A 25339-nucleotide genomic window follows, 5' to 3' on the forward strand; every position below is an offset into this window, starting at 1 on the left:
CGAACTGTGACCGGGATCCCCTGCAACTCTGCACAGTCAGATCCCTGGTTGGGCTGGGGGGTGTCTGATCTCCACGGTACCCCCATGAAGCCCACAGGTGGGCACATGGCCTGACATTGGTCCTTTGCCCAAGGCCCCTTTTCCTTCCAGTGCCGGGGGTGGGGGGGTGGGGGGGGGGGGAAGGGGACGCTCTTCTTTTGCTGCTTCTTAGGCACCAGCAAGGGGGAACGGTGCCGGGTGGAGCACTCGGCACCAAAGCTGAAGTGCTCGGCTTGGAGTCCGAGTGGGAGGGCTCTGATGCAGGACGAAGCACAGCCTCCATGAGGAGGTTCCCCAGACAGATATCACACTCCTTTTAGGTTCTAGGTTGAAAGATTTTACAGATTTGACACTTATTCTTTCTATGCGAGTCCCCCAAACACTTCAAGCAGCTGTCATGGGGGTCACTGATAGGCACGGCCTGCTGCATGTCGAACATGGTTTGAAGCCAGGAGAGCAGGGCATGCCCCGCTCCAGGACAAAGTCCCAGCCAGGACTCTAACTACCAACTAACCTAACACTTAACTTAATGGCTAACTAAATACCTACAAACTATGTACAAAGAAGATAACAAAGGCTGTAAAGAACTGTTAATGCTCTTGTGATCTGCAAGACAAAGTGCTCCAACCATCACGAGCAGTACGAAGGAACTGAGAGGGCATACAGTTGGTGGTGTCTAATATACCGACACACGAGCGCAGCACTCAAGGGGGCACCACAGCCGACCCTACAGATACCGCTAAGGCAAAAGTCTCTGACAACTGCACGTGGGGGCACACACACACACACACACACACACACACACACACACACACACACACACACACACACACACACACACACACACACACACACACACACACCTAGAATGAGAACATAAACATAAGAACGGCCATACTGGGTCAGACCAAAGGTCCATCCAGCCCAGTATCCTGTCTACCGACAGTGACCAATGCCAGGTGTCCCAGAGGGAGTGAACTTAACAGGTAATGATCAAGTGATCTCTCTCCTGCCATCCATCTCCACCCTCTGACAAACAGAGGTTAGGGACACCATTCCTTACCCATCTTGGCTAATAGCCATTCATGGACTTAACCTCCATGAATTTATCTAGTTTTCTTTTAAACCCTGTTATAGTCCTAGCCTTCACAACTTCCTCAGGCAAGGAGTTCCACAGGTTGACTGTGTGCTGTGTGAAGAAGAACTTCCTTTTATTTGTTTTAAACCTGCTGCCCATTAATTTCATTTGGTGCCCCCTAGTTCTTATATTATAGGAACAAGTAAATAAATAACTTTTCCTTATTCAACGGAATCGACATGAGCAAGCACTTGAAGAAGAAGAAGTTTAATAGTCTGGTGACTGTTAGGTTTAACCCTCCTGTATAATGCAAAGAGATCAGCTGTAGCACAACTTAAATCTAAGCTGAGAACACACTTCAAATTCTTGGATGCTGTATCAAAGCCCTAAAACCCAGCTTCCACTGGGAAAACCGGTGTAGAGACTGGACAGGGTATCATATTTCAGTTGATTTTCCTCTTGTCCCTACTGATTATCTGGATTCTATTACACCATTGTGAAGATACCCAACATCTTTTGAGAAACCCTGAACAATTACCTTTTACAGTTCTTTGAAACAATAAATATAAATGATAATCTTCTATGAGCTGTGCTCACCAGTTCTCGCATTTTAAATCTCTCCCAACTCCTTCCTTATGCATTCTTTCAAGTACATTCTATAGTCAGCTGGGCATCTGCTCTCACACAAAAAAGATTAGGCAGTAAAAGGAAAAAAAACCCAGACAGTTTCCAGTTCTGCAATCCTTTCCCTCCCTCTCCATATACAGAGCTGCCATTTAGTACAGTCTGACAGCAAAGGAGGAAGAGATTTCAGTCCAGTATTGGAGCAGAGTTGGTTTTTGTTCCAGGTGCCTTACAATTTACCCCACCACCCCATGCACCTAGCTACAAAATATAACGGGGCAAGCAGCTAGAATGCTGCAGAGGTAGTGCAAGCATTTGGCTTATGGACTATCTTACCTGACTTTGCCTTCATATTGTCCATAGAACAAATGCTGCCGACTCATCCATTCAGCCATTACAAATTCCAAAGCAGGCTTGCCAGTTGGCCCAGGGAGACTACTCAGGAACTCTAACAAGGGCTCCAGCTGGGAGTGAACCAGGTGAGCAAATACCATGATCAAGGACTACAAAAAAAAAAGGAAAACTAGCTGTACATATGTAATAACCCAACAATTAAGTGTTTTCTCTTTACCAAACCCCTGGAGGCTTCATGCGTTTGCTAACACTAAAAGGCATACAGATCCCTGCAAGCCTGTCCACTAGCCAAGAAAGCAAGTGAATTAGACAAGGAGTGAGTGATTTCCACCTTATTTAGCCCACAGAACGAGACAGAACAAGTTAAACTTCTCACCTGCATCTGAAACCCACAACCCCTCCTAAAGCAAGGACAAAAATGACTAAACCAGCAGAGGTGGCACTGGGCTCTCCACCAGAAAAAATAATAATTTAGATCATGGTAGCACCTAGAAGATGCAATAAAGATCAGGGCACCATTGTGCTGGATGCTGTACATATAGACAGAGACAGTCCCTGCCCTGAAGAGCTTCCAACCTAAACAGACAAGAAAGAGAGAGTGGGAGAAAGGCTCTTACCCCCTTTCCAGTTGAGGCACAGACATTAAGTCACTTGCCCACAGACATACACAGAGCCTATCTCCCAAGTCCTAGCCCAGTGCCTTCACCACAAGACTATCCCCATTCCCCCTTCTCATGAAACCCAACCCAATAGCACTTCTCCAGTGGAGATGAACCACCTGGCTTAGTAACCGCACTGCTCACCTTCCTAAAACTTTCAGTTTTTGGTTACACGGTGTAGCTTTCCAAGGTTCTGACTCAAAGACCAAGCAGTTAAAAATGAATAATATTCTTAAACTTTAATAAGAAAAGCAGGAATCTACGTTTTTAAAATAGCCTCTGTTTCTGTTTATTAGAATGCAGCTGGGACCTACATTCTTTTTTCTTAGGTGACCTTGCATTTGGCTGCATTAAAATATATTTGAATAAGCCCCAGTTTACCAGCATTATTCTGTATAACAAATAAAACAAGACATAGTATTCCAGTAATGGCTTCACTACTGTGTTATATAGTGGTAACATCATCTCTCTACTTCTGCTTGATATTTGCCTATTTACTGTTCTCTAAGAAAACACCACTCAACTTCTAGAAGAGACTAAGTGATATTCCTAGCTCTCAAGTACACCTCAACTGAAATTTCAGTAGGAAGTGCCAAAGTCAGGAGATGGCTAACAACATGCGTGATGAAAGGCTTTAAATTCATATTCCTCTGATCCCTCAAGGCAGGAACTATGTCCACAGGATAACCATTTTTGTAGCATACCTAGAATCTGCAATTGCATAGGTAGTGGATACACAGGCATGTAATGTAAACTTGTACTTCCAGTGACAGGCAGTGTTTCTCTTCCTGACACTTAGAACCATTGCTTCCAGTGGGCCTCCCAGCCTGCTCACCTGCATTACACTGAGTGTCTCTGCTTGTTGCATTTTGCTAAGGATTGCTCTCAGAATCTGGTCCAGGTTCTCTCCCAGCTCACTTCCTGCTTTCGAAATCAGTGTGGAGACTAGTCTGCCCACAAAAGCAGCTGTGAACTCTGAGGTCCGTGGATCCAGGAGTTGACTCACCACCTGCATGACATACCACAGCCCATTGTGGCCTTGCTCATCATGCCATTGTGCAATCTGTTCTAGTGCTACTGAGACGTACGCACGCAGACACTCACCACCATTCTGAATACAAGAGAGAGAATTACTGTGTTAGAACCGTCAGACTCTCAAAATCAACTGTATATGTTGTGGGCACCCCCCAAGTAACCAAAGAGAATACCCATTTCACCACAGCACAAAGCACTTTAAACAGGAAGAAAGAATTAGTAGACAAGATAAAAAGAACAGGAGTACTTGTGGCACCTTAGAGACTAACTTAGAGGTGCCACAAGTACTCCCTGTTCTTTTTGCGGATACAGACTAACACGGCTGCTACTCTGAAAGTAGACAAGATGTGTGTGATGGGTAAAATGGTGGAAGTTGTGAGAGACCCAGTGCTCAGAAGACCTGGAGTGCGAGTATCTGCAATTCTGTTTCATTAATCTAGTATGCAGATACATTCCAAGAGATTCTGAACAGCTACAGTCCAGGGCAGCATGAGGGACAAACATGACCCAGATTTCTACAGTAAAGCTCTCTATTTCAAAAAAGACTGCAGTGCAGCAATCCAGCACACCGTATTCACCTTATTCTCGCTGGAGCACTGCTCAGTGGGACCTGTTTTCATGGGCCACACCCACGTGAGAAACGGAAGTTGGAACCACGAAGTTGCTTTTCTCTGTTTGAAGGTCAGGGTGAGTAACTGACCCACCTTGGTCTATTCACAAACATGTTTCAGGAGTTGAAAGGGTCAGAAGGCCTTGCTTCCTATAACCTTGAAAGTCCCAATTCCTTGCTTAGAGCTGCTCTGATGACCTCATCAGGCAGCAGCAGTGGCTACTGGTAGATAGAGGACAAAAGGTGCTGGTGTCCCTTTCCTACTCACCTGCAAAGGCTCTGGGAGTTTGGTGGAGGGGAAAAGGAAGAAAATATGGTGAGGCAGGAACTGGCCAGGACGGGGGGAGCAGCAGAAAAGCAACCACTACTCAGAGAGAGTTAGGTGTTCTGAGGAAATCAGGGACCAATAGCAAGCAGTGACGCCTGCCCTGAGCATTTTCACTCCCCCTGCTTCTTTAGCCACTTTCCTTTGATAAATGCTGCCAACTGGGGCAAGAGGAGAATTGGGATCAAATCTGATTTTCCCCCTGCCTCCTGTTTTCCCCCACTCGAATTAACAGTGGAGACTTGTCTACTTTGAAGCAAGGCCTGGGCTCCCCATGCTGAGGCTGCTTTGACAGAAAGCCTCTGCCAGGCAGGTTAATTACAAGGGAAAAAAGGGACATGTTCCTGGCACGCTCCAGAGTCCTAAAGAGAAAAGACCAAGACTGGTCCTGACCTGCCAGTTAAAAGAAGGATCAGCAAAACTCAACACAGACACCAAAATGAGGATAGCAACAATTATTTATAAAAGATAGGAATGGCACTCAGGCTTCTGGCAAACCGCCAGTGTGGCTGCTGGTGGGGTCAGACTGAGCCCCCAAAAGGCAAAATGATCCCTTAAAGACTAGATAAAGCACGACAAGTGACTGACTTGTGTCATCCAATGCTTTTGACTGACATGACCCTGCAGTCCCTTCCCCTTCCCTATAGACGTTACCTGCATGGTAGCATTGTCATCCGTGTGCAGGCTGCACTGAGCCACCGCAGGGAATGCTTGGCAGATCAAGAGCTGGGAAAGAGGAGGTTTCGTATTCCTCACAACAGTGGTTAATATATCAATAGAAGTCTGAAAGGGGAAAGCACACAAATAGAAGCTCTTTTAAACAGCAGTCCCAGCACTGTAACTCAGCATTTTCACAAAGCCTGGAAGGGCAGGGTAAGATGTGAAGGCCTACCTGGTAATGGGGGAGGGCACACAACAGTGACAATGCAGATTCTCCTGTGCTGCCTCGCTCACACAGGGACGGGGGGAGGGGGGGGAGGGGGATTGATTTTGTTTTCTTCAAAGCGGGCTCCTTTTTAAAAGTTGCAGAAATGCTTTGGTTACTAGTGAGTGCAGGAGATGTCACCCATCACACACACTGCAGATTGAACAGGAGTCTTATAAGGATGATTTCCTAAGAACAGAGCCTCATTTCTACCCCTAACCCATGTCAAACCCCTGCTGCCAGTCACCAGCACTTGATAGATATGGAGCAGGCAGCTGAATGACAACAGATGGAGCATTCAGCAGCAGCTCTTTCCCTGTAAAGGAAACACATTATTTCGGTAGCAGGTAAAGGCCAATGTTCAGCAGCAGGTAGTTTTTAACCCCCCTTTTCCAAATAAGGAAGCTTTTTAGCATCAGTTGTGTGTGTCCAAGTGGCTCTGATCACTCCCATTTCACAAGGCTTCATGGGATGGATTGCACTTTGTAAGAAAACAAAGCAGATTTTTTAGCTTTTACCTCTGTAACATGTCTCAGAAAAACTACCACCAGGGAGGTTTGAAGATAGCAGGTAGCCAATAGCAAAGGTACTTTCACAGTCACCCTTGACAACATGCTGTTCTGCTGGTATAAAGATGCACCTGAAGTTATTTTAAAAAGGCTTTTGTGGTGAAACATTTCAGTTAATCTGATTCACCTAAAGGAATCAAGGGCAAACCAGAAAGGACGTTTATAAATACTGCAGGAGGACTGAATATCTCTTCCTCTTATCAACTATGCACCCTTAAAATGTAAGAGTAGGGGTCTTCAGCAAGATAGCCTTCCTCAACCGGCAGAAAGCTCAAAAGGGGATTCAACAAAAATCACTTATTTTAAAAAGTGCTTCTCAACATGCAAGCAGGTTCTCAAAAGGCTGGGCTGAGCAATATGAAAAATATGCATGTAGCCATTCCATTTGTATCTATTCAAATCACATGTGACACTATCCACAAATGCCCCTGCACTGGCAGTTAGTGCAGAACAACTGACTCCCCTTACCAGTTAATTCAAATTTTAGTTCAATAGTGGCAAGTGTGACAGTGCATATGTACATTTATCTCTATGATCACACTTTATATCATTCCATTTGATTTTAAAAGGGGTGCATGTTAGGGTTAATCAATTGTCAGAATAAGACAGGTCAATAGACTGATCATAACTAAGGCTACGTTTTAGTTATGGGTATTTTTAGTAAAAGTCATGGACAGGTCACAGGCAGTAAATGAAAACTGACGGCCTGTGACCTGTCCATGGCCTGGTCTACACTACAGGGTTAGGTCGAATTTAGCTGCATTAGGTCAATTTAACGACTGTGTCCACACAACCAACCCTGTTCCGTCGACCTAAAGGGCTCTTAAAATAGACTTCTGTACTCCTCCCTGACGAGGGGAGTAGCGCTAAAATCGACGTTGCTGGGTCGAATTTGGGGTAGTGTGGACGCAAATCAACGGTATTGGCCTCCGGGAGCTATCCCAGAGTGCTCCATTGTGACCGCTCTGGACAGCACTTTGAACTCCGATGCACTAGCCAGGTACACAGGAAAAGCCCCAGGAACTTTTGAATTTCATTTCCTGTTTGGTCAGCGTGGCGAACTCAGCGGCACTGGTGACCATGCAGTCCCCCCAGAATCGCAAACGAGCTCCAGCATGGACCGAAAGGTAGACACTGGATCTGATTGCTGTATGAGGAGAAGCATCTGTGCAGGCCGAACTCCGATCAAAAAGAAGAAATGCAAATATATTTGCCAAAATCTCACAGGACATGTTGGACAGAGGCTACAACAGGGACACACAACAGTGCCGTGTTAAAGTTAAGGAGCTCAGGCAAGCCTACCAAAAGACAAAGGAGGCAAACGGTCGCTCCGGGTCAGAGCCCCATAGGTGCCGCTTCTATGATCAGTTGGCATGGCATTCTAGGGGGGGACCCTACCACTAACCCACCACTGTCCCTGGACACCTGCAAGGGGGGAGAATTTTGCAGATGAGGAAGAGGAAGAGGAAGAGGAGGAGAATGCGCAGCAGGAAAGTGGTGAATCCGTTCTCCCCGGCAGCCAGGACCTTTTCATCACCCTGGAGCTAATACCCTCCCAAGGTGGGATCCCCGACCCTGAAGCCAGAGACGGCACCTCTGGTGAGTGCACATTTGTAACTACAGTACAGGGTTTAAAAGCAATAGTGTTTAATGTTTGATTTGCCCTGAAGAACTGGGATGCATTCGCGGCCAGTACAGCTACTGGAAAGGTCTGTTCACATGTCTGGGGATGGAGCGGGAATCCTCCAGGGACATCTCCATGAAGCTCTCCTGGAGGTACTCTGAAAGCCTTTGCAGAAGGTTTCTGGGGAGGGCTGCCTTATTTCATCCTCCACGGTAGGACACTTTACCACTCCAAGCCAGTAGCAAGTATTCTGGAATCATTGCAGCACAAAGCATGGCAGCGAAGGGTCCTGGGTTTTGGTCGCATTCAAGCAACATTCGGTCTATATTTGTCTGTGTTAGCCTCAGTAGAGTGATATGATTCATGGTCACCTGGTTGAAATAGGGGAATTTTTGTAAGGGAACAGTAAAAGGACCTCGTTCATGATGGGCTGTTTGCGCTTGGCTAAAAGTGATCATCCCAGAGAATAGCCACACGGTGGGGTAGGGGGTGCTGCACATCCACCCGAAAACCGCAGCCCCTCCTTTTAAATGTGAAACCCAACCCATTGCTTGCTCTGGGAAAGGAGGGCGCTGCAGTTTGAAAACATTCCCACGTTATGAAGGCATAAGCAGCCAACCCTGCGTACCAAAAAGCTTACTATGGCTGCCTGGAAACCGAATTCTGTTGCCCAGCCATGTGTGATGTGTTACCATACTGGCAGGCGCTCAATATAAAAGGCAAAATGCGACCTTGTACCTAAAGCACATGTGCTGTCTGCTGTGAATTGCTTGATTCACTGTGAAAGAGTCTTCCTTTTGTTTTCAGAAATATATCATCTTAAATGTTACTCTCCCTTTTTATCACTCCCCAGGTGCAAATGTTTCTACGCTCGCCCTACCATCTCAATTCCTGAGGTTATCGCAGATTAGAAGGCGAAAAAAAAGCACTCGCAATGACATGTTTTCCAAGCTCATGCAGTCCTCCTGCACTGATAGGGCACAGCTTAATGCATGGAGGCATTCAGTGGCAGAGGACAGCAAAGAATTAAGTGAGCGCGAAGAGCGGAGGCAGGACGCGATGCTGAGGCTAATGGGGGAGCAAACAGACATGATGAAGCGTCTGTTGGAGTTGCAGGAAAGCCAACAAGAGCACAGACCACCACTGCATCCACTGTATAACCGCCTACCCTCCTCCCCAAGTTCCATATCCACCTCACCCAGATGCCCAAGAATGCAGGGGTGGAGGCTCTGGGCACCCAGCCACTCCACTCCAGGATGGCCCAAGCAACAGAAGGCTGTCATTCAAACAGTTTGATTTTCAGTATGGTTACAACAAACAATGTCGCCTTGTCCTTCCCTTCTCCACCACCCCACCAGGGCTACCTTGTCAGTTATCTCTTTTTTTTTTTTTAATTAATAAAGAAAGAATGCATGGTTTCAAAACAATAGTTACTTTATTTCAAAGTGGGGAGCGTGGTTGGCTTACAGGGAATTAAAATCAACAAAGGGGGGCGGGTTTGCATCAAGGAGAAACACACACAACTGTCACACCGAAGCCTGGCCTGTCATGAAACTGGTTTTCAAAGCCTCTCTGATGCACAGCGTGCCTTGCTGTGCTCTTCTAATCGCCCTGGTGTCTGGCTGCTCAAAATCGGATGCCAGGCGATTTGCCTCAACCTCCCACCCCGCCATAAACGTCTCCCCCTTACTCTCACAGATATTATGGAGCACACAGCAAGCAGCAATAACAATGGGAATGTTGGTTGCGCTGAGGTCGGACCTACTCAGCAAACAGCGCCAGCGAGCTTTTAAACGTCCAAAGGCACATTCTACCACCATTCTGCACTTGCTCAGCCTATAGTTGAACTGCTCTTTACTACTGTCCAGGCTGCCTGTGAAGGCTTCATGAGCAAGTGGTAGGCTGGGTCCCCAAGGATAACTATTGGCATTTCAACATCCCCAATGGTAATTTTCTGGTCTGGGAAGTAAGTCCCTTCTTGCAGCTGCTCGAACAGCCCAGAGTTCCTAAAGATGCGAGCGTCATGCACCTTTCCAGGCCATTCCACATTGATGTCGGTGAAACGTCCCTTGTGATCCACCAGTGCTTGCAGTGCCATTGAGAAGTACCCCTTGCGGTTCACATACTGGTTGGCAAGGCGGTCCGGTGCCAAGATGGGGATATGCGTTCTGTCTATCGCCCCACCACAGTTAGGGAACCCCACTGCAGCAAAGCCATCCAGTATGACCTGCACATTTCCCAAAGTCACTACCCTTGATAACAGAACATCAATGATTGCATTGGCTACTTGCATCACAGCAGCCCCCACAGTAGACTTGCCCACTCCAAATTGATTCCCGACTGACCAGTAGCAGTCAGGCGTTGCAAGCTTCCACAGGGCTATCGCCACTCGCTTCTCAATTGTCAGGGCAGCTCTCATCTTAGTATTCCTGCGCTTCAGGGTGGGGGAAAGCAACTCACAGAGTTCCGGAAAAGTGGCCTTACATATGCAAAAGTTTCGCAGCCACTGTGAATCATTCCATACCTACAACACTATGCGGTCCCACCAGTCTGTTCTTGTTTGCCTGGCCCAGAATTGGCATTCCACTGTATCAACCAGCCCCACTGCTGCCATGATGTCCCAATTGCCACAGCCCATCCTTTCAGGAATGTCTGTGTCCATGTCCTCATCAAAATCCTCCTCTTAGCCTGGTTCTGCATATACTCCAGGATAATGCGCGAGGTGTTTACAATGCTCACAAAAGCAGTGCTGATGGGGAGTTGAGCAGGCTCCATGCTTGCCGGGGTATGGCGTCTGCACAGGTAACCCAGGAAAAAAGGTGCGAAACGATTGTCTGCCGTTGCTTTCACGGAGGGAGGGGCGACTGATGACATGTACCCAAAACCACCTGCGACAATGTTTTTGCCCCATCGGGCATTGGGAACTTAACCCAGAATTCCAATGGGCAGCGGGAACTGTGGGATAGCTACCTACAGTGCACCGCTCTGTAAGTCAATGCTAGCCACGGTAGTGAGGACGCACTCCGTCGACTTAATGCGCTTAGTGGGGACATACGCAATCGACTATATAAAATCGATTTCTAAAAATTGACTTCTATAAAATCGACCTAATTTCGTAGTGTTGACATAGCCCATGACTTGTACTATATCCCTAACTAAAACTTTGGCCGGGGGGATGGGTGTGACGCGGGTGCTCTGCGGGGGCAGTCCGGGAGTGCAGCCCGGGATCCCCGCTGGTGCTGGGGGGGGGGGGGGGGAGAGAAGGGTTGGGCAGCAGCGCATGGACCAGGATCCCCACTTGTACTGTGGGGGAGGGTTGGTGGAGCTGGCAGGCTCCCTACCCACCTCCACATGTCCCTGCAGCTCTTAGGGGGAGGGAAGGCCAGGGGAGCTCTGTGCGCTGTACCCACCACGTGCTCCGGCTCCACAGCTCCCATTGGCTGGGAACCACAGCCAATGGGAGCTGTGGGGGTGGCACCTGTGGGCAGGAGCAGCACGCAGAGCCCCCTGGCTAGGAGCTGCAGGCACATGCCATCTGCTTCTGGGGAGCCTCCCACGAGGTAAGCGCCATCCTGCACCTCAACCCCCCACCTCAGCCTTGAACCCACACCCACACCCAAAATGCCCCAGGGGCTGCCTGATCTGCTTGGGCAGCCCCGGAGCCAGCCGCATCGGCTGCTGCTGAAGTCATGGAAAGTCACAGAATCAGTGACTTCCGTGACCTCCATGACAGACATGCAGCCTTACTCATAACAGACAGTTATAATGACATAAAACCCACCTTCTACTGATGTGCTTATAACTAGGTATAATATATACTCCTCTCTGATGGATATTATAAATATTTTAATCATGTATTAATGCTTTATAAATGGAATCTCAATATAAAGCATGATCCTATATATTTTACATATATACAGTTACATGTGTGGTGTTTCATTGTGTACAGAAAGGTGCAAACTCACATGAGAGGATACGTACAGCTTGAGTTCTAACAATCTGTGCATGTACCATGTCTATGACATGTAATGTGCATTACTGGAGAATGCCCTATTGTGAGAAAACTTACTTCCATAGGTTGCACTATTTCAAATGGTAAGAAAGAGCTAAAGACACTTTGTAAAGACTGGAAGAAGACTGACAGACAACTGAGAGATAAAAGACTATGATGTGCATTTCTTCCAAACCTGGAGATTTCTTTCCCCACAGAAAGATCTCAGTCACTAAAGACATCGCTCAATAGTAGTTTATGAGCATCCGTTCTTGCTCTTTTCATACCAAAACAGGTTGATGGAATGGCATAATGCCAATGCTTTTATTAGCTGCAGCAAGAACCCAACCTGCAGTTAAACCATCTTTTGCCATAGTACTTACTGCACAAAGCCCTGCTGGAATCTTATCAGCAGGAGCCTGCATGATGCTGACGAGAGTTGGGATTAGTCTCATCTGCATTGGACCTTGGCAGGCTTCTATCTGTGCTAGCTCCTTAAAGATATCTTGTGCGAGAGAGGCAACAACAGGATCTAGAGTGAGAAAGCACCAGTTACTAAGACAAACTAATGAGTATTGGTCTAAAGTTTTCATTTCAATAAGGTAAGCTGCAAATTTTATGACAGGAGGTTACACGAACAGTCTTTACTGGAGCATCCAGTTTACTTTCAGCCTCAGTAAGCAACTAGAAGTAATTGGAAGAAAAGTCAATCAGTTTCTGTATGGCTATATGGCATTTACTAAACAATTCTGTGCATGAAGATAGACTTTCAGTATATTTGTGTCTGTAGCCAAGGAACCAAGTACCATGCTGCACAACAAATCTGATACAACAGGGAACTGGGAATAATGCAGCATTTCACCCTCACCCCTTTGCCCTTCATTGCCCCCCAGACCAGTGCAGTAAGTACGTTTAATACAAATGATTTTTAGTATTAAACTTAATTTTATGCCATCCACAAACTTGCAGCCTTCAGTCTGGGGCAGCATTTTGCAGTGACAAAGTTTAACTGCACCACAGAAATTGTCAGGGGAAAGCTGGAAGTTTTGACACCTGGGTAGGGAACCCTAGCTTTGGCACCTAGAAATATATGGAAAACTGTTATGGTTTTTGATATACAGGAAGCAGTTTAGGCCTTCAGTATTTGGAAGGGGATTCCTTTCAGAAAAGGACAGAGTTAATTTAAAATTTGGTGGTGGTGCATTTGAATTCCTCATTCAGGCAACCCAAACAACTCTACCAGCACTCAGTTACCTCAGTGGATAGCTACCCAATATCAACAATAAATAAGCAGAACAAATTGATGTTTTTGTTAAGATATTCTACAATAAGGTAGTTGAAGTTTACATATAGCCATCAAACCTAATGACAAGTTAAACTTCTCTTATACAGTTATACTGATTAAGGGTGTTTGGAGACTCAGGCTGGCATTACTGCATTACAAAGTTCATATTTTAAAACATTTTTGTTGCAACCATAAGAGCTAGAGACGTAAATTCATAGACTTTAAGGTCAGAAGGGCTGATCGAGATCTAGTTTGACCTCCTGTATAACATAGGCCATATAATTTAATTCAGTGATTCCTTCATCAAGTCCATAACTTTGTCATCCAATCTCAATTTGAAGATTCCATGAGGTGGAAAATCCACTATGTCCCTAGGAAGGTTGTTCTAATAATCACCCTCCCTGAAACAACTGTGTGCTTATTTTCAGTCTGAATTTGTCTAGCTTCAGCTTCCATCTACTGGATCTTGTTATGTCTTTGCTAAGTTAAATGCATGTCTGGCAAAATTACATAAAAGAATGCATCCTGCTGCTCAGTTTCTCTACCTCCACATCACAGAGATACATACCTTGCTCTGGGTCTAGGACTCTGCCTTCCTGATGCAGTGAGCCCTTCAAGTGGGTGCCTTGGAACAGGCAGCTCATGGCTCCAGTACTGAGCATGATCACAAGAGGCCTTCTTGAGTCCTAAAACCTATTCCCATTGAGAAAGAGACGTCTGCAGTGCTGTCCATGGTTCCCAAATCTGGTTCCAAGCCAAACCAGACCCATCTGGGACATCTCCCTACGACCTAGGGAGGAGCTGATAAGCGGGACCCATGGACCCCAGTTTGTGAAACGCTGCATTAGATGTTAAAAAGATCCTAGGTCCAAACCTAGGAGGGACACTAAGTGCTGCATTAGGGGGGCTGTGTCGGTGAGTATCTGAGTGTCTGTTGTGGGGACAGTTTGTCAGTTTCACCGTGTACTTGATTGTTTGAAAAGTGTGAATTGGGAGTGCTTTGTTACAGGTGGGCCTTGAGTGGGCCTGACTGTTATAAAGAGGCAGTCAGCTGCGAACCAGAGGAACGGCTAACAGAGGGAGTTTGATGGGGAGTTTGCCTGGGGAGAGCCCATGGAGGCTTTCAACTTGCAGGCTCCTGTGAGGAGTTGCTGGAACACCTGAGGAAGTTCTTAGAAGGAAGTTAATATGGATGGTGAGCGATCAGCTGTTGTGACCTGCACAGGATGTGCCATGTTTGTCTTTCTTCCACAGGATAGAAGTGACTTTGTCTGTACAAAGTGCAAGCTGGTCTCCATATTGGAAGAGAAGGTTCAAGGTCTGGAGAAACAAGTATCAACCCTGTGTTGCATAAGAGAAAATGAAGATTTCCTGGACAGACATCAGAATATGCTTCTACGGGCACAACATTCTGAAGAATCAGAGCAGGCTGCGCAGCGGGGACAGAAAGACAGTGAAGAAATTTGGCAGCATGTGATCTCCAGAAGAAGAAAGAGGAGCATCCATGTACCAGCAACGCAGATATAGTTGAGCAACAGTTTTCATGTTCTCTCCATAGATACTAATGCGGAGCATGGACTAGATGATACATCTGAGGGAAGGGAGCAGGAGACTCCACTGATTGGAAAGCATGAGATGCACTGTGCTAGGGATGGGGGTTTCACGACCACCACTCCCAAGAGAAGAAGGTGGGTGGTGGTGGTCAGGGACTCCCTCCTCAGGGAGTCATCTATCTGTCGTCCCAACCGGGAAAACCGAGAAGTGTTCTGCTTGCCAGGAGCTAGGATTCACGATGTGATGGAGAGACTGCCGAGACTCATCAAGCCCTTGGATCGCTACCCCTTCCTGCTTCTCCACGTGGGCACCAATGATACTGCCAAGAATGACCTTGAGCGGATCACTGCAGACTACGTGGCACTGGGAAGAAGGATAAAGGAGTTTGAGGCGCAAGTGGTGTTCTCGTCCATCCTCCCGTGGAAGGAAAAGGCCCAGGTAGAGACTGTCAAATCGTGGAAGTCAACGAATGCCTACGCAGGTGGTGTCGGAGAGAAGGCTTTGGATTCTTTGACCATGGGATGGTGTTCCAAGAAGGAGGATTGCTAGGCAGAGATGGGCTCCACCTAACGAAGACAGGGAAGAGCATCTTCGCAAGCAGGGTGGCTAGCTTAGTGAGGAGGGCTTTAAACTAGGTTCACCGGGGGGAAGGAGACCAAAGCCCTGAGGTAAGTGGGGAAGTGGAATACCGGGAGGAAGCGCGAGCAGGAGAGTGCAAGAGGGAAGGACTCCTGCCTCATACTGAGAAAGCAGGACAATCAGCGAGTTATCTTAAGTGCCTATACACAAATGCAAGAAGCCTGGGAAACAAGCAGGGAGAACTGGAAGTCCTGGCACAGTCAAGGAATTATGATGTGTTTGGAATAACAGAGACTTGGTGGGATAACTCACATGAGTGGAGTACTGTCATGGATGGATATAAACTGTTCAGGAAGGACAGGCAGGGCAGAAAAGGTGGGGGAGTTGCATTGTATGTAAGAGAGGAGTATGACTGCTCAGAGCTCCGGTATGAAACTGCAGAAAAACCTGAGTCTCTCTGGATTAAAGTTTAGAAGTGTGAGTAATAAGGGTGATGTCGTGGTGGGAGTCTGTTATAGACTACCAGACCAGGGGGATGAGGTGGACGAGGCTTTCTTCTGGCAACTAACAGAAGTTACTAGATTGCAGGCTGTGGTTCTCATGGGGGATGTCAATCACCCCAATATCTGCTGGGAGAGCAATACAGCAGTGCACAGACAATCCAGGAAGTTTTTGGAAAGTGTAGGGGACAATTTCCTGGTGCAAGTGCTGGAGGAACCAACTAGGAGCAGAGCTCTTCTTGACCTGCTGCTCACAAACAGGGAAGAATTAGTAGGGGAAGCAAAAGTGGATGGGAACCTGGGAGGTAGTGACCATGAGATGGTCGTGTTCAGGATCCTGAAAGGAGAGCAGCAGAATACGGACCCTGGACTTCAGAAAAGCAGACTGTGACTCCCTCAGGGAACTGATGGGCAGGATCCCCTGGGAGAACAACATGAGGGGGAAAGGAGTCCAGGAGAGCTGGCTGTATTTTAAAGAATCCTTATTGAGGTTGCAGGAACAAACCGTCCCGATGTGTAGAAAGAACAGTAAATATGGCAGGCGACCAACTTGGCTTAACAGTGAAATCCTTGCTGATCTTAAACACAAAAAAGAAGCTTACAAGAAGTGGAAGATTGGACAAATGACCAGGGAGGAGTATAAAAATATTGCTCAGGCATGCAGGAGTGAAATCAGGAAGGCCAAATCACACTTGGAGTTGCAGCTAGCAAGGGATGTTAAGAGTAACAAGAAGGTTTTCTTCAGGTATGTTACCAACAAGAAGAAAGTCAAGGAAAGTGTGGGCACCTTACTGAATGAGGGAGGCAACCTAGCGACAGAGGATGTGGAAAAAGCTAATGTACTCAATGCTTTTTTTCCCTCAGTCTTCACGAACAAGGTCAGCTCCCAGACTACTGCACTGGGCAGCACAGTATGGGGAAGAGGTGACCAGCCCTCTGTGGAGAAAGAAGTGGTTCGGGACTATTTAGAAAAACTGGACGAGCACAAGTCCATGGGGCCGGATGCGCTGCATCCGAGGGCGCTAAAGGAGTTGGCGGACGTGATTGCAGAGCCATTGGCCATTATCTTTGAAAACTCATGGCAATCAGGGGAGGTCCTGGATGACTGGAAAAAGGCTAATGTAGTGCCCATCTTTAAAAAAGGGATGAAGGAGGATCTGGGGAACTACAGGCCAGTCATCACCTCAGTCCCTGGAAAAATCATGGAGCAGGTCCTCAAGGAATCAATTCTGAAGTGCTTAGAGGAGAGGAAAGTGATCAGGAACAATCAGCATGGATTCACCAAGGGCAAGTCATGCCTGACTAACTTAATTGCCTTCTATGACGAGATAACTGGCTCTGTGGATGAGGGGAAAGCAGTGGACGTGTTATTCCTTGACTTTAGCAAAGCTTTTGATACAGTCTCCCACAGTATTCTTGCCAGGAAGTTAAAGTAGTATGGGCTGGATGAATGGACTACAAGATGGATAGAAAGCTGGCTAGATCGTCGGGATCAACGGGTAGTGATCAATGGCTCCATGTCTAGTTAGCAGCCGGTATCAAGCGGAGTGCCCCAAGGGTCAGTCCTGGGGCTGGTTTTGTTCAATATCTTCATTAATGATCTGGAGGATGGCGTGGACTGCACTCTCAGCAAGTTTGCAGATGACACTAAACTGGGAGGAGTGGTAGATTCGCTGGAGGGTAGGGATAGGATACAGAGGGACCTAGACAAATTAGAGGATTGGGACAAAAGAAATCTGATGAGGTTCAACGAGGACAAGTGCAGAGTCCTGCACTTAGGATGGAAGAATCCCATGAACTGCTACAGACTAGGGACCGAGTGGCTAGACAGCAGTTCTGCAGAAAAGGACCTAGGGGTTACAGTGGACGAGAAGCTGGATATGAGTCAACAGTGTGCCCTTGTTGCCAAGAAGGCTAATGGCATTTTGGGCTGTATAAGTAGGGGCATTGCCAGCACATCGAGGGACGTGATCATTCCCTCTATTCAAGACTGGTGAGGCCTCATCTGGAGTACTGTGTCCAGTTTTGGAGGACAACAAAAATTATTAGGGGGCTGGAGCACATGGTTTATGAGGAGAGGCTGAGGGAACTGGGATTGTTTAGTCTGCAGAAGAGAAGAATTGGGGGGGAATTTGGTAGCTGCTTTCCACTACCTGAAAGGGGGTTCCAAAGAGGATGGAGCTCGGCTGTTCTCAGTGGTGGCAGATAACAGAACAAGGAGTAATGGTCTCAAGTTGCAGTGGGGGAGGTTTAGGTTGGATATTAGGAAAAACTTTTTCACTAGGAGGGTTGTGAAGCACTGGAATAGGTTACCTAGGGAGGTGGTTGAATCTCCTTCCTTAAAAACCTCTAAGGTCAGGCTTGACAAAGCCCTGGCTGGGATGATTTAGTTGGGGTCCGTCCTGCTTTGAGCAGGGGGTTGGACTAGATGACCTCCTGAGGTCCCTTCCAACCCTGATATTCTATTATTCCATTCTATGATTCCAAACCATTTAGACAGTCTCTGACCTTCTGAATAGTTTCTGACTGGTCTATAGTGATCAGCATCAGGGGAATACCATCTCCTCTAACAGGCTGAGAGTGGATTAAAGATTATATAGACTTACGCCTTAGCGAGGGCCCACTCCATCATGGCTAATACCACTTCCATGGCTTGTTATCAGAATGTCTCTGTTGTGGAGATTTGTAGAATAGCTACATGGAATTTAATACACTACTTGCTGTACTTGGCACCCTAGGGCTGGCTCACCATTCTGTGCATTTTGTAAGCATCCCTGCCAAATTGGGAGATAATTAACAAGGTGTGGGTGGTTAACCAGTTAACAAGGGGATTTAGCTGGGGCCTGTTACATGGGAGGCAGAAAGACAGAGAAGGAAGGGCAAAGAAACTCAGGATCAAGAAGTGAGATCTCTTTCCTCCTCACCTCCCTTTATCTAAGGGGGTATGTTGAAGGTTGGGAAAAGCTTTATGGTGATGGGACATGAAGTTCCATATGACATTGTAAATACACTGTGGGCAACTTACCTAAGTGTGTGTGAGGACTGTTTGCAAAAAAAATTCAGGGTGCGGGAGCCCACCCTGTGACAAGTGGAGGCTTATCTCAGATAACAAGGACTGTTTGTGCCCTCTGTTGAAACTCCTGGAAGGTTTTCTGTAACTCCTTTTGTTGCTCAACTACCCAGCGCAGAAGTTCCTCCATACTGCCGAGTCCGCTGTGCCTTCTCATCAGCTTCCCTTTCTGGTCCTTTGCCTACATTGGAATGGGAAATCCTGGATAAGCCCCCACTTGTCACAGGGTGGGCTCCCGCACCCTGAATTTCTCTGTGCAAAGAGTATTCACATGCTCTTATGTAAGTTCACCAGTGTACTTTACTCCCAATATCTTATGCAGTTTAATGTCCCATCACCAAAAGGCTTTTCCCAGGCTTCAGCATACATCCTAGGCACAGGGAGGAAGGAGATATCTCACTTCTCAGATCCTGATCTTCTTTGCCCTATCTCCCATTTAACAATCCCCAACTGATAAGCTGAATCCCCTCATTAATTGCTTAATCACCCAGTCCTAATTATCTCTCAATTTGGCCCACACAAGGACACTTACGAAGTGTACAGAGTGGTGAGCCAGACCTAGATTACTCCCACTCTGTCAGTTGCCCCCTTTTTAAATTAACAGTTCCTCAGTTCACCCTCCACCTAGACTCCGCTGCTTGTTACAATTTCCCAAAGGTGGCAACAAAAATATATACAAAGATAGTGAAATTGTATATTCACACTTCCTGCCTGCCTTTCCCTCCTTCCTCAGAATTCTTTATATATCTCTGGACACTGCTGTGGTCATATAAGGGAATGTACTAGCTTCTGCCTCAGTTCTTTTCCCTTGAACCCCAGTCAGACTTTCAACATTGAGAGGGCACTTGTGCCTCCACCAAGTGACGCAGCTTGCTAAGGAGTTCTGAGCACAAGGCAGCAGGGGACCCAATTCCCAGAAGTGTATACATGCAGAGGTACCTCTCACAGGACTAGTTATTAATAAGTCACACTTTAGTGACTTTAGTCAATTCTGACATCTATTGCACATGCCACACTCTCAGCAGAGGTTACCTATTTATTCTACTTACTCAAACAGAATTTAGGCAGCCCAGTACTTGGGTAACGGGGCTTAATACATTCAACAATTCAGATCATGAGAGCAACCTTAGAAAACCTGTCCTGTCCACCTTCATCAATGGACACAGACTTGTCTACACACTAGTGACTGATAGTGCAATGTTAACAGAAATCTAATAAGAGGATGGCTTCAGGCAACAAGGCATGCTGTAACAGACAGCTGATCAAGAGTAAACCAATCTGGGATTTTATTGGATAAACTCCATTTAAGGAAACAAAGGGAAAGTTGAATGCCAAATAGTACTGCTTCCTCAGAATGGTTTAATACCTCAACTTAGTACTTCAGGACAAGTAAGAATCATCCTTTTATATACAAAATGCCCTCTTGTCAGCCTGCCCCCTACATTATTCCTGGTAGAAAAAAGTTCTCTTCTCACACACAACTGCATATCATACCAGTTCTTATACTTCACTAATAGTGCAGAAAGCTATTGCAAAGCCCTTATCAAAAAGAAGGTTAAGAGAACTTGATTATGGTCTATAAGCACTTATGTGGGTAGAAGATTTCGATGGCAGAAGGGTCTTTAATGTAGCAGACAAAGGCAGAACAAGATCCAATGGCTGTAAGTTGAAACTTGACAAATTCAGATTAGAAATAAAGTGCACATTTTTGAAACTACTTGCCAAGGGATGCGATTGATTCTCCATCGCTTAAATTTTTAAATCAAAATTGGATTTCTTCCTATAGAAAGTGGGTGAACCAGAGCAAAAAATATGGTCTAGATACAGGAATCAATGGGCACAATTCTCTGGCCTGTGCTATACAAGATGTCAGACTAGATGATAATTGTCCCATCTGGCCTTAAAATTTAAGAATAATGTATTTCCAAAATGTCATTCTGTACATTTTAAATACACACTTTAAATGTCAATTTTACAGGTAGCCTGCAAGAGATTAATCTTGACCAGACTCCATTAGCAAAGACAGAGCAATATTTAAAAGACACACTTTGGGCACATACCATTACTGTACTTGAGGAAGATTGCTATGGTGAAGGGGCAGATTTTGTTCTCCACATTTGCTGTAAATGCTGGGTCTACTGTACAGACAATGCAGAGTGTTTCCATCACAAGATTGAGGACCTCTGAACTGAACTGAGCTGCCAAGTGGATCAGTCCATCCAGGATACTGGGAAGGAAAGGCTGCAATACATGGGTACTTTCAGAGATCTTCAGCTGGTCACAGTAACTAGATAAGGAATTCATGGTACAAAACACACAAATATAATATTTACAACAGCACTAGAGGATGTTGGATGCATAGATCAGAGTATCATTTTAGTGGTTGTTCCCTCTTCTCTTTCTCTTTTCAGCCCAACTGTATATTTTTTGTTTTAACCACCTGAACCCTATATTTCCTTTTTTCCTACTCAAAGTCTCAGTCTCCCACTTTTCAAATTTATACCTTCAGTCTCTTTTCCCTTTCCCTACCTCTTCAGGCTGCAGAAAACTGCAATGGCCTCAGGCCACTGGACTCCATAACCCACCCCTCCCTTTCAGGAGCTCATCACCATAGAAGGCTATTCTAATTTTTTTATTGTTTTAAAGATAACTTCTCTCTTTATAGCAAAGAGGTGTAAGTTACTGAATCAATATCCAGAGTTTCTTTAATTTAGTATGTGTGAGTATGAGAGAGAGAGAAAGAAGGGGGGCCTACTGAGTGACTGGTAAGTTGCAATGATCAATTGGCATTTAGTTTTGAATACAATGAACCCAGTGACACTTGGATGCCTTCTGGCAAGTTCCAGGCCCTGGTCCAGCTCCTATGAAAGTTCTATTTCCTGAGCCTACTTGTCTCCCTCTCCTAGGAAGATCCTACAACTCCAAGCCACTTCTGCTCCCTGGATCCCCTTCTAGGGAAAAGAGCATTGGGCTCCAACACTGTTCTGGTACCTACTTCTCCCAGCATGGAAGGAACTTCCTGGCCCTCTGTTCCATAACAAGCTACCTGTACATCCTCTCTGGGTGAGCTAGCTTTCAAATCCAGATAACAGAAAATTTCACATTACATTGTGTAAGGCTCACATATTAGTCCGTTGGTACCATTTACTGACTTGGGTTACTCAGTCTTTATGCAGCCTATGATCACAGAACCATACACAAGAAGCATATAGGTATCTGCTCTTCTTAGGTAGTTACTGACAGTATGGCCAGGGCTTCCATCAGTAATGCCTGATAAGTGATGGGGAAACATCTGAAAATATCTGAATTCCTGGCTTCAAACTTGTGAATTCCAGGGACTTTGGTTCAGTACTAAGACATCCCCCTTGAAAAGATAGAAGGCTATATTCAATCATGCTTTGAAGTGTTTAACCTCCTTCAATGAACATCAGTAGGGACGCAAGCTCTATCTGTTATATCACCTCACTTCATCAGCCTATTGAAGATGGAAGTTGAATTAGGATAACGTGTATCTAAAGGAGTTCCCAACAACTCAGTTACTGTTTGGGGATAGAGCAAGGAGAAAAGGTAACAGCTGGCTCCTAGATCCATGGTTAAGGCTTCAAAAGTTGGAGAGAGAGAGAAGCTTTCGAGCTTACACAGAGCAATTCTTCAGATCTAGGAAACGTACTCAGAGTGTCACAAGGTGGAACAGATTGTTTAGCATAAGTAGTTAACACATATTTCAAGGAAACAGTCACGGTGCCACCTGAATTTAATGGGCCACTTCACCTTGAACGGTCCCTTGAAATGTATTAGTTGCTTACACTAAACAATCTGTTCCACCTTGTGCTTAGTTGCGACATTGAGTACATTTCCCAGACCTGAAAAAGAGCTCTGTGCAAGCTCCAAACCTTGTCTATCACCAACAGAAGTTGGTCCAATAAAAGATATTACCTCGCCCACCTTGTATCTCTAATCTTCTGCCATCAAATTATTGATCGAAAGCCAAATTTTGAATTTAAAAAAAATCAAATTGCTATTCATGTTTTACAACCAATATGGATGGATCCTCTACATTAGTTTAAATCTTTAAAATTTTGAAATTGGCAAACATGCCCTCCTTGCATATCTGTGCGGAAGACCCTATCAAGAGCAGAACAGTTGCGCTTCTTCTGTGAAGAAGATGGGGATTTTCACTCTCTTAAAAGCACCACGAAAATCAGCTCTGCGGGATCTTTCTGTGCCCCAGTACACAGTGGTTTGTGAAATGAACTGGGGCTAATGCAACTAACAAAGCATAGGTGCAAATAGTGCAACTATGATTTGAGTCCTACATCTATAATGTTACTGTCTGCATTTTTGTTTAAGCTTTCAGTGACTGGTATTATATCTACTAATCAAATCTTCCACTTGCACATCACTATAAAGGGCATTACATTTGAGATCCAAATTAACTTCCATTCTGCACACGCCATCCCTGGTGTTATTCCTCACATTGTACAGTTATGTGAGTAAAGTGAAAAAAGTGGTTACTAACCTTTCGTAACTGTTAGAGATGTGTTGCTCATATCCATTCCATGTAACGTGTGTGTGCTCATCACATGCACAAGTGCTGGAAGCTTTTCCCTCAGTGGTATCCGTAGGGGACCAGCTCTGGCGCCCATATAAGGAACGCGGCTGGCCCCCTCCCTCCCTCAGTTCCTTCTTGCCGGAACTCCAACAGTGGGGAAGGAGGGCAGGTCATGGAATGGACATAAGCAACACATCTCGAAGAAAAACAGTTATGAAAGGTTAGTAACTGTTTTTTCTTCGAGTGCTTGCTCATGTCCATTCCATGTTAGGTGACTCACAAGCAGTATCCCTGGAGGCAGGTAGGAGTTCATGGGCATGTCGATTGCAACACAGCTCTGCCAAAGCCAGCATCATCTCTAGCCCGCTCGGTGATGGCATAATGGGTCATGAAGATGTGCACCGACGACCACGTTGCGGCCCTGCAGATATCCTGGATAGGGACTTGTGCCAGGAAGGCTGCCAAAGACGCCTGAGCTCTGGTCGAATGAGCCGTCACCATTTGGGGAGGTATGACCTGTGCCAGCTCGTAACAAGTGCGAATGCAGGTGGTAATCCAAGATGAAAGTATTTGAGATGATACAAGGAGGCCTTTCATTCTATCAGCCACCTTGACAAAAAGTTTAGTCGATTTACGGAAGGGCATGGTACGCTCTAAGTAGAAAGCCAGAGCCCATCTGACATCAAGGGTGTGCATGCGCCTCTCTTTGTTAGCCGCGTGAGGCTTTGGTCAGAAAACTGGGAGAAATATGTCCTGGTTAATATGGAAAGGCAACACCACCTTTGGTAGGAAAGCCAGGTGGGGATGCAACTGAACCATGGCCTTGCAGAACACAGTGTACGGGGGCTCCGACGTAAGGGCTTTAATCTTGGAGACTCGCCTCGCTGAAGTGATAGCCACAAGGAAGGCGACTTTCCACAATAGATGTGAAAGAGAGCAGGAGGCTAACGGCTCGAAGGAGGGCCAGTGAGCCTAGAAAGGACTAGACTGAGGTCCCATTGGGGGACCACGTCCCAGACCGGTGGAAAGTGTCTCTCCAGGCCCTTAAGGAACCTGATCATCATCTCATGTGAGTACACTGATCTGCACTGGAAGGCTGAAATGGCAGCCTGGTGCATCTTGATGGAGAAGGCTGGGTCTTGATGCTTTAAATGAAGCAGGTTTTCTAGAATGGACTGCAGAGATGACTGGGTCAGGGAGATCCCCTGTTCCAACGCCCAGCAAGAAAAGCATTTCCACTTTGACAGGTAAGTTGCTCTCGTCAAGGGTTTTCTACTTTCCAGCAGTACTCACTGGATCTGAGCAGAGCAGGCCTGCTCCTCTGGGTTCAACAACACAGCATCCATGTTGTGAGGTGGAGGGAGGCGAGGATTGGGTGCAGTCATCTCCCGTGATCCTGAGACCAGATCTGGGCAGTTTGGAAGCATTCATAGAGGCGCTGATGCCAAGTCCATGAGCATGCCGAACCAATGCTGGCGGGGTTATGCCGGGGTGATCATGACGACCCTGGCTTTGTCCCTCTATTTTCAGGAGAGTCCTGCCGATAAGAGGGATTGGTGGGAAGGCATACATCAGGCCCTCTGCCCAAGACAGGAGAAAGGTGTCAGAGAATGGGGATAAGAGGGATTGGCGGGAAGACTTACATCGGGCCCTCTGCCCAAGAGGGGAGAAAGGTGTCGCAGAGTGACCCGCTGTCGAGCCCTTGGAGGGAGCAGACACTTCCTGTTTCGCCTGGTGGCAAACAGGTCCACCTGGGGAGTTCCCCACCTCTGGAAGATCATTCTGACAACCTCCTTATGGTTGAGAACAGAACAGCCTGCTGAGGCGATTTGCCAGGGTGTTTCGGACGCCAGGGAAATGTAGTGCCTCGGTGAATATGGTGTGCCGGATGCAAAAATCCCACAGCCAGAGGGCTTCTTGGCAGAGAACCAAGGACCGCACTCCCCCTTGCCTGTTGACATAGAAT

The 25339-nt window shown here is 46.4% G+C and overlaps 1 protein-coding gene across 1 annotated transcript in view; it reads right to left on the reverse strand.

The window, feature by feature from the left end:
- Positions 1 to 25339, reverse strand: part of IPO9 (importin 9) — a 194319-nt gene that overhangs the window by 40511 nt on the left and 128469 nt on the right. Inside the window, exons 15-19 of the mRNA XM_065403806.1 lie at positions 20882 to 21108; positions 12217 to 12365; positions 5379 to 5507; positions 3590 to 3865; positions 2078 to 2244 (exon numbers count right to left, since the gene is read on the reverse strand). Of these exons, the coding sequence (XP_065259878.1) occupies positions 2078 to 2244; positions 3590 to 3865; positions 5379 to 5507; positions 12217 to 12365; positions 20882 to 21108 (948 nt within the window). The remainder of the gene's footprint in view (positions 1 to 2077; positions 2245 to 3589; positions 3866 to 5378; positions 5508 to 12216; positions 12366 to 20881; positions 21109 to 25339) is intronic.

Source organism: Emys orbicularis, chromosome 4 (assembly GCF_028017835.1).
Source record: "Emys orbicularis isolate rEmyOrb1 chromosome 4, rEmyOrb1.hap1, whole genome shotgun sequence".
In the NCBI taxonomy this organism is placed as follows: domain Eukaryota; kingdom Metazoa; phylum Chordata; order Testudines; family Emydidae; genus Emys; species Emys orbicularis.